This window comes from Gastrolobium bilobum, unplaced genomic scaffold (assembly GCF_033153095.1).
Source record: "Gastrolobium bilobum isolate Gb01-03AN ecotype WA unplaced genomic scaffold, APGP_CSIRO_Gbil_v1 utg41381, whole genome shotgun sequence".
NCBI classification, from domain to species: Eukaryota; Viridiplantae; Streptophyta; class Magnoliopsida; order Fabales; family Fabaceae; genus Gastrolobium; species Gastrolobium bilobum.
This window is the reverse complement of record NW_026897250.1, coordinates 266,330-279,130: the sequence shown is the minus strand read 5'-3', so window position 1 is coordinate 279,130 and position 12,801 is coordinate 266,330. Positions and strand designations below refer to the sequence as shown.

At 39.5% G+C, this 12,801-nt stretch overlaps 1 protein-coding gene across 3 annotated transcripts in view; it reads left to right on the top strand.

Moving 5' to 3' along the window:
- The first annotated feature begins 28 nt into the window (after positions 1 to 28).
- The window catches only part of LOC133305219 (histone acetyltransferase HAC1-like), a 29,243-nt gene continuing 16,470 nt past the window's right edge, over positions 29 to 12,801 (top strand). Inside the window, exons 1-8 of one of the 3 annotated variants that reach the window (XM_061505364.1) lie at positions 29 to 105; positions 517 to 782; positions 1,459 to 1,573; positions 1,761 to 1,896; positions 2,140 to 2,619; positions 2,821 to 4,610; positions 6,030 to 6,326; positions 6,401 to 6,679. In XM_061505364.1, coding sequence (XP_061361348.1) covers positions 586 to 782; positions 1,459 to 1,573; positions 1,761 to 1,896; positions 2,140 to 2,619; positions 2,821 to 4,610; positions 6,030 to 6,326; positions 6,401 to 6,679 — 3,294 coding nt within the window. In that variant the 5' untranslated portion in view covers positions 29 to 105; positions 517 to 585. Of the gene's footprint in view, positions 106 to 516; positions 783 to 1,458; positions 1,574 to 1,760; positions 2,059 to 2,139; positions 2,620 to 2,820; positions 4,611 to 6,029; positions 6,327 to 6,400; positions 6,680 to 12,801 lie in introns of those variants that run through there. The other 2 variants (XM_061505363.1, XM_061505365.1) reach the window with 2 other exon arrangements.

The window sequence follows — 12,801 nt, the reverse complement described above, 5'->3', positions numbered from 1 at the left end:
AATCCTCTTTGGCGTGGTCGTCGATACTCTGGGTTTTCTTTTCCAATTCCATGTAGTGATTTCTAACTCATTTTTGGCTCTGAACTGGATTGTTCACCATTTTAGGTTCGTCGTAACCCATCAATCTATTAGGGTTTCCTTGATCCTTTACTTCTATTTGTCGATTTGATTCGGTGTCTAGTGTTTCTTACTGTGGCTGTGGTTTGATTAAATTTGGTAATCTAAATTTAATCTTGTAATAATCAATCTCAGAAGGGGATCCCCTTACATGCGTAAACGGTTTTTTTTTTTTTTTTCAAGTTCATAGAGTTCTGCAAAATTGTGATGATTGCTGCATTCCATATGTTTTGCCTTTTCTTTTAAGATTTTGTACCTTCTGATAGTATAGGTTTCTTCCAGTACTGTGTTCGCGCCACTAATCAAATTGTTGACTTTTTATTTACGTTGGAATGAATTTATTTTTGACATTTAATACGCACAAGACATCAGGGTATTTGGTTTGTAACCTGATTACAGGGGTCTGGTACGGGCGAAGTGCTAGCTGATGGTGGAGTCCCGGAACATTTTTGACTTATATGAAGAATAATGAAGCTACAGGCACATATTTCGGGGCAGATATCAGGACAGGTACCTAATCAAGCAGGGTCTCAGTTGCCTGGACTGACCCAAGTGAATGGGAATGCCATCCCTCCTCAGATGCCAACTTTAGGTGGTATACAACGTTCAACAATTAATATGGATCCTGAATTTCTAAGAGCACGTTCATTTATTCAAGAAAAGATGTAAGATGTTTTTTTTATTTGTATAATCACATTTGTTCAGGGGTAACTTGACTATTTTGTCAGTAGGTTAATTAATGGAGATGGATATTTTTCTTAAAGTTGACTACCGACATACAAGTGTAAACTTAATTATGAAAGCCAGTATATGTTATAGATAAGTTCATAAACGAAATAAGTTGTTGGATTTATCTAAATAAAAAAGGGAAAGGAAAATCATTTTTTGGACAATATCATTATTATATATTCCTTCTTATGTGCCAATTAATGATTTGTGGCTCGCTTGTATTGCCTAATTGAATATTTAGGCTAAGATGTAATAATTTGATCAGTTTCAGAATTTTATTTAGATTGCAATAATTTGCTCTGTTTGCAAAGTATTTGCAATTTGCTGAGTCATGGTTCTTTGTCTTCCACTATATAGTTTATGGCTTAACTTTGTTTTAGCTAGGTCATTCTATCGAAGTTATTGATAAGGGATCCCTGCAGTGTAGATGCCATTAAGTGAACTAGATTAATGTCTCTGTATCTAATAGTATTATGTGCCTATTGCCCCACCTGGAATATCTTTTGACTTAAAAATAGTATAATATGCACATAAGATTAACTTATGATAATCGTTTTTCGTTCATGTCAATTTTACTTTACAGCAATAAATATTTTATTTTTTACCTTCCAGCTGGGATATGTTATTGCAACGACAACCGCAGCCAGTTACAGAAGTACAGAGAAGGAAGTATAAAGATCTTGCAAAACGCCTAGAGGAGGCCATGTTGAAAGCTGCTCTCTCTAAGGTTTTTTTTCTCTCTTGGACCTCTAGCTAGTTTTCTTTCCCGATATTTGGAGGGATCCAAATCTTCTTCTGTTATTTTAAATACTCAAGATTTCTGATTCTGGAAGTAATAACATGGAACCTTCTACCTACCTCTTCTATTTTAAATAATATTTTTGTGTTGACTATGTTTTGGAATTTCCTTTTAGGAGGATTACATGAATTTGGAAACCCTAGAGAGTCGTTTATCAAATGTCATCATACGAGCATCTATGAATAATCACAACCAACAGTATCCGCAGCTTGTTAGCTCTTCTCCAATTGGTACAATGATACCAACCCCTGGTATGTCGCATGTTCCAAATTCAAACATGGTGGTTGCATCGTCTATGGATGCCTCAATGATTTCTGGCAGTGGTTGTAATAGCATAGTATCAACATCTTTCAATAGTGTAAGCATGTTACCAGCTGCTGGCATGCTTGGCAGTTCCTTAAATAGATCTGATGGTAATATTAGATGTTATAATTCTTTACCAATGCTTTCACTTTTCTTTTATTTTCCTTCACTGTAGAGTATATTTATTGCAGGTTTGTCTAATGGTTATCAGCAGTCTTCTACGAGCTTTTCTGTTGGCTCAGGGGGGAATATGTCATCAATGGGGGTGCAAAGAATTGCAAGCCAGATGATTCCCACTCCTGGATTTACTGTCAGCAGTAATCACTCACACATGAATATAGATTCTACTACTACTGTCAATGCCTTTTCCAGTGTAGAGTCTACAATGGTCTCACAGTCACAGTTGCAGCAGCAGAAGCTGCATGTTGGTGGCCAAAATAGTCATGTTTTGCAGAACCTTAGCAGCCAAATGGGTAGTGCAATGAGATCTGGTTTACTACAAAAATCATTTGCAAACTCAAATGGTGCTATAAATAGTGGGCTAGGCTTGATTGGAAACAATATACTTGTAAACGAAACTGGCACTTCTGACAGCTATGCCTCAACTTATGCTAATTCCCCTAAACACATACAGCAGCACTTTGATCAAAATCAGAAACCAATAGTGCAGGGTAATCTTTCTTACTTCTTTCTCTTTTATTTTATGAAGGTATGAACCTAAAACCTTTAGGTCCAACTGAGCATCTGTGTAGAGTCGTATAACCTTTATGGCTATATTATTGTTTATTGGGTGGGCTTATGTGTGCATGTGCTGTATAATTTTCTCCTTTGAAATTGACATCTATCAGAAAGGGTAACAATTCTATTATCAGGTGATGGATATGGATTGAATAATGTTGACACTTTTGCTTCTGGAAACTTCTATGCATCTGCGACATCCTCTGGGTCTATGATGAACTCTCAGAACACGAATTCAGTAAAATTGCCATCAATACCCAAAACTACCTCATTGATAAGTGGTCACTCGAATTTGCACAGTATGCAGCAGGCTGCTCATATAAAGTCTCAAGCAATTAATCAGTTGGAAAAGTTGAATTTTCAGTCTTCATTGACTTCAAGAGACGGCCTTCTGCATTCTCAGCAGCAATATCAGCAAAGGCCCCAACAATTTCAACAGCCAGAGCAGTTTGCACAACAGCAATTTCAACTGAAGCTGCAAAGTCAACTGACTCAGCATTTGGTCAACAGTGATACTTTCAGTCAGTCTCAGCCGTCTTGCAATGTAGAAGAAAATCGAGTGAAGTCTGAGCCTGGAATAGAACACCATAAAGAAGTGCTCAATTCTCACGTTTCTGAAAAGTTCCACATGTCTGACATGCATATACAGTTCCAGCCGAACTCATCCGAAGATTGCTCTAGAGGTGCTCAGCATCTTTCATTTCCATCTGGGCAGCATGATTTATCCTCATCAACAACTCCAAGTTCGCAACAAATGGTGCACCCACACCAATTGGTTGCAGAGCCTCAAAATAATTTTAGCTGTCTTACTGTTGGGGCACAATCCAAACCAGTAGTTCTAAACCAATGGACTCAATCACATGATGGAAACCACGTGCCTGACAATATTTCACATGACCAGCATCTCCAAATGGATTTCTATCAAAGAATATCAGGGCAAGATGAAGCACAGTGCAATAATTTATCATCTGATGGATCTATTATTGGTCAAGCTGTTCCTTCTAGAGGCTCAGCTGAGCTGCTAGACTCAGGAAGTGCTATCAAAAAGGAGCACAGGAATCAACAGAGGTGGCTTTTATTTCTACTTCATGCAAGACGATGTCCTGCCCCTGAAGGACGATGCCAAGAACGCTTTTGTTCTATTGCGCAAAAGTTATGTAAGCATATAGATGGATGTACCCTACGTCATTGTCCATATCCTCGTTGTCATCATACCAGGGAATTGCTTCATCATTTCAAAAATTGCAGAGATCCATGTTGCCCTGTATGTGTTTCTGTCAGAAATTATCGACGTGCATTTCAACTCAAGCCTCAAATTCGGCTGGAACCTGAATCTAGTTTGCCAGTTGCAGGAAATGGATCCTGTAAATCCTACAATACTGTAGACGCATCACCTAGATTGATCTCGAAGCCTCTATTAGTTGTTGAAACTTCAGAAGACCTGCACCACCCATCTCTAAAACGTATAAAGATTGAGCATTGCATCCAGTCTGTTAATCCTGAAAATGACAATTCTGCTTCATCTGTTTCTGCAAATTGCGAATCTCATGTTTCTAGGGATGCACAGTCCCAAGCTTATCCCAATGCTGAGAAGTCTATCTCAATTAAATCTGAGCTAACAGAACTTAAGGAGGAAGCTCCTGCACATTTGGTGCATGAAAAGCTTAGCGAGATGAAGATGGATAATAATAATGCAGATGATAAACTACCTGGTGGTGAACCTGCTAATTTTGCTAGGCCAGAAAATATTAAAACGGATAAAGAAACTGGACGAGATAAGCAAGAAAATGTGATGCAGCCATCTGAAAATGCAGCTGGAACCAAGTCTGGTAAGCCCAAAATAAAGGGGGTCTCATTAACTGAATTATTTACTCCAGAGCAAGTCAGGGAGCATATCGCTGGCCTCAGGCAATGGGTTGGCCAAGTAAGTCTTTGTATATTTCGTGCCATCTTTTTTCTGGAAAAAATGAATTTAATTCCATTATTTCAATAATACTTTATCTGTAGTATAAACCAGTTTCATTGTAGTTAAAAATCTATGAAACTTCATTCAGTTTGCCTATTCTTCTTGATAATAGTTTGTGTATATGTTGTTTTTATCAGTACGTATTACTGTTCCTTTGTTATCTGAAATATGATTTGCACTCTGTGTAAGTATGTGTCAACAGACATGTAAATCATCAGCAACCTCATGTTTGATTGCACATTCTTCACTTCCAGAACATCAGTAGCTGGGGAGTTCACAAGTTCAAAGAATTTCTTAGTTGCTGTGGTGTCTAACTCTCTAACTCAACTTTAAAAATAAGATAGAATGAGAAAACAAAAAAACGGACCATGTACTGTTATTTTGTGGCAACTAAAATATGGTTTTTTGGATCACAACAGTGGACATTTTTTCAAAATTATAGAATAGGATATGTTCATGTTATAAAAAAAGGAAATTTTATTAGAGTGAGGAAATGATTACAAAAGAAGTTATAATAGAACTCCGTTCCCTCTACAACTCTGCGAGTGAGATTCTCTGAAAGGATGGATGTGCTGAACCACTTGGAGAGATTGATAACAATTATATGCCAAAGCAAGTCTAGGGACAAAGATTTTCCCTTAAGGATGTAGGCATTTTGCTCTAGCCAAAGGCACCAAATAACAGCATACAAAGCACACTGCCTCAACAATATGTCCTCCTTCCTTTGTCCAAAGCCTGTGAATCTATTTAAAAGAAAATACCCCAATCTTTGAGGGCATTCCCAGGATTCATCAGACAAAGTCTCCTCTGAATGTATCAGCTGAAAAAATATGAACTACGCTTATTATGTTAATGGAGAACTTGGGTTCCTAATTTCCATTATCGCATATTACAAAACCCAAGGCTGTCTTTACTAATATCAACAAAAAATAATTAAATAAAAGCTATATTCACGGTCTACTGAACTCTGGTTTTCGATGCATATATGTCTATCATATATTTCATTATTTGAATCTTTTCTCCATCTCATGCTCTCAGTGTTGTGAAAGTGTGATTTCTTATTGTTGTTCTAGAAGGCTATAAGCTCCATTTACTTAATGCACTCAACTTCATAAATTGCGGTTTTCATAATATTGTGTATACAACAAACCAGAAAGATTAATTCAACCATTATATGTTTCTTCTTAATTTACTGTCCTTTACATGCTAGGTTATGTTATTTTTCCCAAAGCTGAGGTTTATAAATATTTAAAGGTTTAGGTAAGCATTATATTATGCCATTTTTTACTTGTTCATTTGCTATATCCCATGCATAATGTTTCCCTAGTTGTCTCTGGTATCCTCTTGTTACCTTGGTGCATGATTTTCTTTTGATAGAGCAAATCAAAAGCAGAGAAGAATCAAGCAATGGAGCATTCGATGAGTGAGAACTCCTGTCAATTGTGTGCTGTAGAGAAGCTTACGTTCGAACCACCTCCTATTTATTGCACAACTTGTGGGGTTCGCATTAAGCGAAATAATATGTATTATACCATGGGTACTGGTGATACAAGGCATTATTTTTGCATTCCATGCTATAATGATGCTCGTACAGAGAGCATCAATGTTGATGGCACTCCCGTTGCGAAGTCAAGATTGGAAAAGAAGAAGAATGATGAGGAAACCGAGGAATGGGTGTGTGCCATGTGTTATTTGTTGCTTGGTTGGCAGTTTATTTCTTTTATTAACAATCTATTTTTTGTGTGCAGTGGGTTCAATGTGATAAATGCAATGCTTGGCAACATCAAATTTGTGCCTTATTTAATGGTAGGAGAAATGATGGTGGAGAAGCTGAATACACTTGCCCTAACTGCTATATTCAAGAGGTAGAAAGAGGAGAGCGCGAGCCTTTACCCCAAAGTGCTGTACTTGGAGCCAAGGATTTGCCTAGAACTATTCTCAGTGACCATATAGAACAAAGATTATTTAAACGGCTAAAGCATGAAAGACAAGAGAGGGCGAGGCTTCACGGGAAAAGTTATGATGAGGTGATTCAAGTACTGGTTGGCAGAAATGTTTGATTACACTTTTATTTCATATTTTCTTTAATATTGTTAGAGTATCTAAGAAATATCTCATAGTATCATCATTGTATTTTAGATGATCTCTTAGGAGTATATTCAAATTGTTAGAGAATTATATAAACCATTAATGGGCCTTCGCTTAATAGCTTAAACTTTTGGGTTGAAATGGTTCTTTACATGGTATCAAAGCCTTGATGTACCGGGTTCGATTCTCACCGCCCCCTCACTTTCTTTCTAGTGGAATTTATTTCTTAGCACGGATAGATGGGCGTGTGCATTGTTTACCCTTCAAGCCCAATGGGTTCTTGTGTGAGAGGGCGTGTTAGAGATATATAAAACCATTAATATAACCTCACCTACCAGCTTAAGCTTTTGGGTTGAATTAGTTCTTCACGTGGTATTAGAGCTTCGGTTTCACGGGTTCGATCCTCATCATCCTCCACTTTCTCTTGTGGAATTTCTTAGCACAGGTAGATGAGCCTGTGCATCATCCATCCTTCATGCCCAGTGGGCTCTTGTGTGAGGGGGCGTGTTAGAGAATTATATAAACCATTGATGGGCCTTCACTTAACAGCTTAAGCTTTTAGGTTGAAATGGTTCTTTACACAAATCTTATTATATTTCATGATTTTTTTTCTTAATTAATCAGCAATAGGAATCTAATATTAGTATAAATAATGGTTTGTACTTTGTCTTTTGTATCACATCATAACACTACACAAGAGATTATTATCTAGAATCTATTCTTTTCTTCCTCCTTCCTTATTTTCATCCCCATAATTTTAACTTAGTATCAAAGCCACACGTTAAATATAGTTTATTTCCTCCATTGTGTTGAGTTCATAGAACTCAATTACCATTAAACATATTTCTTGTGTTTTTGTTTTTTCATCTTTGGTTGTTTCCGATTTCTCCATCACAAAGTTTATCGTATCTAGTTTTTCTCAAGCACTTGTTCTATCATGCATCCATGTAGTCGTTTTGGTCTGTCTGTTCACAGATTGGCTCTATTTTAGCCTATCTTTCCGTAGACTGGCTCCGTTTCAACCTGTCTTGTTGCCTTGCTGCAACCTCACTTCATTCCAGCCTATCTTTCCACATTTTAGCTCAATCCCAGAAGCATTTTGGCAAATAGAGAGCCTCCTTGTACAGACTTATATACTTGAATATACAATATATTTCAGATTCAATTTGGTATCAGAGCTCTCGATCTGAGGGCTCTGCTTCCGCATATATATCTTTCTCTTTCTTTTTACTGCCGTGCATCATACCGGCAACCATCCTTTCACACCTAACCCTTATTTAGTCACAAATTTCTTGTCCTCAACCTCGTATCATCAGGAAAAAGATCGTCAGCCTCCGTTCATCGCCGGAAACCGCCACAAAACCACCGTCCGCCACTGTTCACCGCCGTCAGACTGCTTTTCCGGCGACTTTTCCGACCAACCACCACGCGATCAGGAGCGGCTCAGGGAGGCGACCCTGTCTGTCCAAGCCGCGTGTTGATCGGAGCATCCACGCGCCGCCACGCGCCGGTGGAAGTCTCCGGCGGCCGAACCACTGTTCCGGCGCGTGAGCCACCGTCCGGCCACCGTTCCAGGCCGGACCACCACCATCTTGCTCGCCTCCTCACCCTCTTTCCAGATCTGGTCTCCGTTCGTTGTGGGTCCCATCCGTTTGAAAGATATCAGTGAAAAACCCGTTGTTTGGACACTTTTGTGCAACGTTTTTGCGCGATTTCTTGCTTTCTTGTAGTTCTTTGCTATTTTCTGGTCATCTCCTTTTATTTTGTGATGGAGGGCTCAAATAATGCGTCCAAAAACACGACTGGCATCATCTCCGGTACTACCCCATCTCCATTCTTTTCTCGGGCCAGTGATTCCAATTGGAACAGTGGACGCGGTCGCAGACGTGGCCGCAGACAGAGGCCTCGTTGCAATTATTGCCAGAATCTTGGGCATTTTGAAGAACGCTGCTATAGGAAGTACCCTCATTTGAAGCCACCGACTGCCAACTTTGCTCAAACTGATGTTACGCCACCTTCAACTGGATTAGTAACTCTTTCAAGTGTCGACTATGAGGCACTTCTCAAGAAGGTTTCTTCTCAGCATCCTACTCAAGACACTGGTAATCATGTTGCTTGTTTTTATCAATCATCTCTTGGACCCTGGATAATAGACTCAGGTGCTACTCATCATCTTTGTGGTAATAAAGATCTCTTCACTTCACTTTCTTATTCTAATAACCTACCCCCTGTCACTCTTGCTGATGGCACTAAGGCTCCTGCTCGTGGAATTGGGGAAGCCAACCCAACTCCTCTTTTAACTTTGAGTTCTGTTTATTATATACCTGGCATTCCTTTTAATTTAATCTCTGTTAGCCAGTTGATTCATTCTCTTTCATGTACTATTACCTTCTCTAAACAATCCTTTTCTATGCAGGATTCGGGTACGGGGAAGACGATTGGAGCAGGCGTTGAGTCACGAGGTCTCTACTATCTGATTGCACCACCTTCTCCAGTAGCCTGTTCTCTCACAGAGTCTCCTGAGCTAATTCACAGCCGTCTGGGTCATCCAAACCTCTCCAAGCTTCAGCATATGGTTCCCTTTTTATCCAATCTTAAGTCTTTAAACTGTCATTCTTGTCAGCAAGGAAAACACACTCGCTCCTCCTTTGCTAATAGAGTCAATAAAAGAGCTGATGCTCCTTTTTCTATTGTTCATTCTGATATTTGGGGTCCGAGTCGAACAACGTCTGTTTTGGGTTTTCAGTATTTTGTCACCTTTATTGATGATTTCTCCCGTTGCACTTGGGTTTATTTAATGAAAAATCGTTCTGAGTTATTTTCAATTTATCAAAAGTTTTGTGCAGAAATAAAAACTCAATTTGGTGCTTCTATTCAAATCTTGCGCAGTGATAATGCAAAAGAGTATGTGTCTCTTGAATTTTCTAAATTTCTGGATACACAAGGGACGATACACCAGACTACCTGTCCCCACACTCCACAACAAAATGGAGTCGCTGAACGTAAAAATAGACATCTAGTTGAAACTGCACGTACCCTTCTCATTCATATGAACGTCCCACTCCGTTTTTGGGCAGATGCTATTATCACCTCATGTTTCCTTATCAACCGCATGCCCTCTTCTGTGCTAAATAATGATGTTCCCCACAGTATTTTGTTTTCCGGAGCACCTTCTTATCCTCTGCCTTTACATATTTTTGGCTGTACTTGTTTTGTTCATGATCTTACTCCAGGTAAAGACAAGTTGACATCCAAGGCCTTCAAATGTATTTTCCTTGGGTATACACGTTTTCAAAAAGGGTATCGTTGCTATTCTCCTGATCTCAAGCGTTATATCGTTTCTGCTGATGTCACTTTCCTTGATCAGCAGCCTTTTCACTCTACTCCGTCTCCAGTGTCCCAAGTTGATCAGGTCCTTCCTGTTCCTTTTCTTGATTTGTCTTTACCAGCTGCAGGTGACCCTATTCCAGAGGAGCAACCAATTACCTCCATACCTGCAGATCGTCCTCTCCTCACATACCAGCGTCGTCAGCCTGCACCTCCTCCGACTTTGCCTCTTGATGACTCATCGCCCTTTCCCGTCGGCTCTTCTCCTCCGGATCCTCCATCAGAGACTCCTCCCATTGCCCTTCGGAAAGGTATTCGATCCACTCGAAATCCTCATCCCCTTTATTCTTTCTTGAGTTATGACAGACTTTCTTCACAACATTTTACTTTTGTTTCTAGTCTCTCTTCTGTTTCCATCCCTAAAACCACAGGTGAAGCACTATCTCATCCAGGGTGGCGCCAGGCGATGCTTGATGAAATGCAGGCACTTCACTCCAATGGCACTTGGGATCTTGTTCGTGCTCCTCCCGGGAAGTCTGTTGTTGGTTGTCGATGGGTGTTCACAGTTAAAGTTGGTCCTGATGGCACTGTTGATCGCCTTAAAGCTCGCTTAGTGGCCAATGGATACACACAGATCTTTGGTCTTGATTATGGGGATACCTTTTCTCCTGTTGCTAAGATGGCTTCTGTTCGCCTGTTTCTTGCCCTTGCCGCCATTCATCACTGGCCCCTTCTCCAACTTGATATTAAGAATGCTTTTCTACATGGTGACTTGCAGGAGGAAGTTTATATGGAGCAACCACCAGGTTTTGTTGCTCAGGGGGAGAGTTCTGGAATGATATGTAAACTTCGGAAATCTTTATATGGCCTGAAGCAATCTCCTCGGGCCTGGTTTAGCCGCTTTAGTTCAGTTGTTGAATCCTTTGGATTAATCAGAAGCAAAGCCGATCATTCTGTCTTTTACCGGCATAACTCTTCTGGCCAGTGCGTTTATCTCCTGGTCTATGTTGATGACATTATCATTACAGGCAGTGATCAGACCGGGATTGATCAGTTGAAAAAGCATTTATTCAATCAATTTCAGACCAAAGATCTTGGCAGACTTCGATATTTCTTGGGGATCGAGTTGCACAGTCTAGGCGGGGCATTTCCATCTGTCAGAGGAAGTATGCACTGGATATCCTAGATGAGACTGGCATGTTAGGTTGTAAACCCATTGATACACCTATGGACCCCAATGTTAAGTTATTACCAGGACAGGGGGAGCCACTGCCAGATCCTAGTCGCTACCGCCGACTAGTTGGAAAATTGAATTATCTTACTGTGACAAGGCCAGATATCTCCTTCGCAGTGAGTGTTGCAAGTCAATTTCTTGATTCTCCTTGTGACTCCCATTGGGATGCAGTTATTAGAATTCTCCGATATATTAAAAAGGCGCCAGGAAGAGGTTTATTATATACAAATAAAGGGAGTTCAGAGATCTCTAGTTATTCAGATGCTGACTGGGCAGGTTCTCCTTCAGATAGACGATCCACCTCAGGGTATTGTGTTCTCTTCGGAGGAAATTTGATCTCTTGGAAGAGTAAGAAGCAAACTGTGGTCGCCAGATCCAGTGCGGAGGCAATATCGGGCAATGGCAAATGCAACCTGTGAGCTCATCTGGCTGAGTCAATTGCTGAAGGAACTCCATCTCTGTGAACAAAGGCCTATGAAGCTCATTTGTGACAACCAAGCCGCTTTGCATATATCCTCTAACCCAGTCTTTCATGAGAGGACCAAGCATATAGAAATTGACTGTCATTTTGTTAGAGAAAAGATCCAGTCAAGGGAGATCGAGACAACATTTGTCAATTCCAATGATCAACTTGCGGATGTATTCACTAAAGCTCTTAGAGGTCCCCGAATAGATCATATTTGTAACAAGCTGGGAGCTTTTGATATATACGCACCAGCTTGAGGGGGAGTGTTAGAAATAATATTAATTTATTATTAGAATAGTCTAGAATAGTCTAGAATAGTCTAGATTGTGGGCTTGGCCCATTAGGTCATCCCATTAGGTCTTTTAGTCTCTATAAATAGAGAGCCTCCTTGTACAGACTCATATACTTGAATATACAATATATTTCAGATTCAATTATTATAATATCCAGGAAATATCTCATAACATAGTATTGTATCTTAGAATAATTTAGAGTATATTAGATAATCTGCTGTGATTAGTTACTATATTTCTTTATATTTTATGATTTGTTTCCTTATTTAATTTGGATGAGTCATCTATTAGTATAAATAAAAAGTGCTTTAGATTACCCCAAAAAAAAGTGCTTTGTCTTTTATATCATATCACATTCTTTACAACAATATCAGTATAATTTTATTGATTTCAGCATAGTGTCAAATAAGTATCATCTTCCACGATCTGTCCTGTCACAATTCTGTTGTTCAGTTTCCTAAAATATGGAACTCTATTGTAACGAAATTATTATCTCCATAATTTTTTTCTTCTCATTGGTTGTGCACGAATCCCAGTTATGTCTTTTCTCTCAAGTTCATCTTTGTTAATGAACTTTTATGCCCATTGCAACCACCATCTTCTCTATTTGTCCCTCTGCCTTGTTGACTTTCCAACAACCTGAATCTTGCCATCCATTGCTGACTGCTGCCATTCGATTTCCTCATGAGGTTTCCAGCTAATAACCTGCTTTCGTGAGCATCCACTCCAAATCAACCTTCT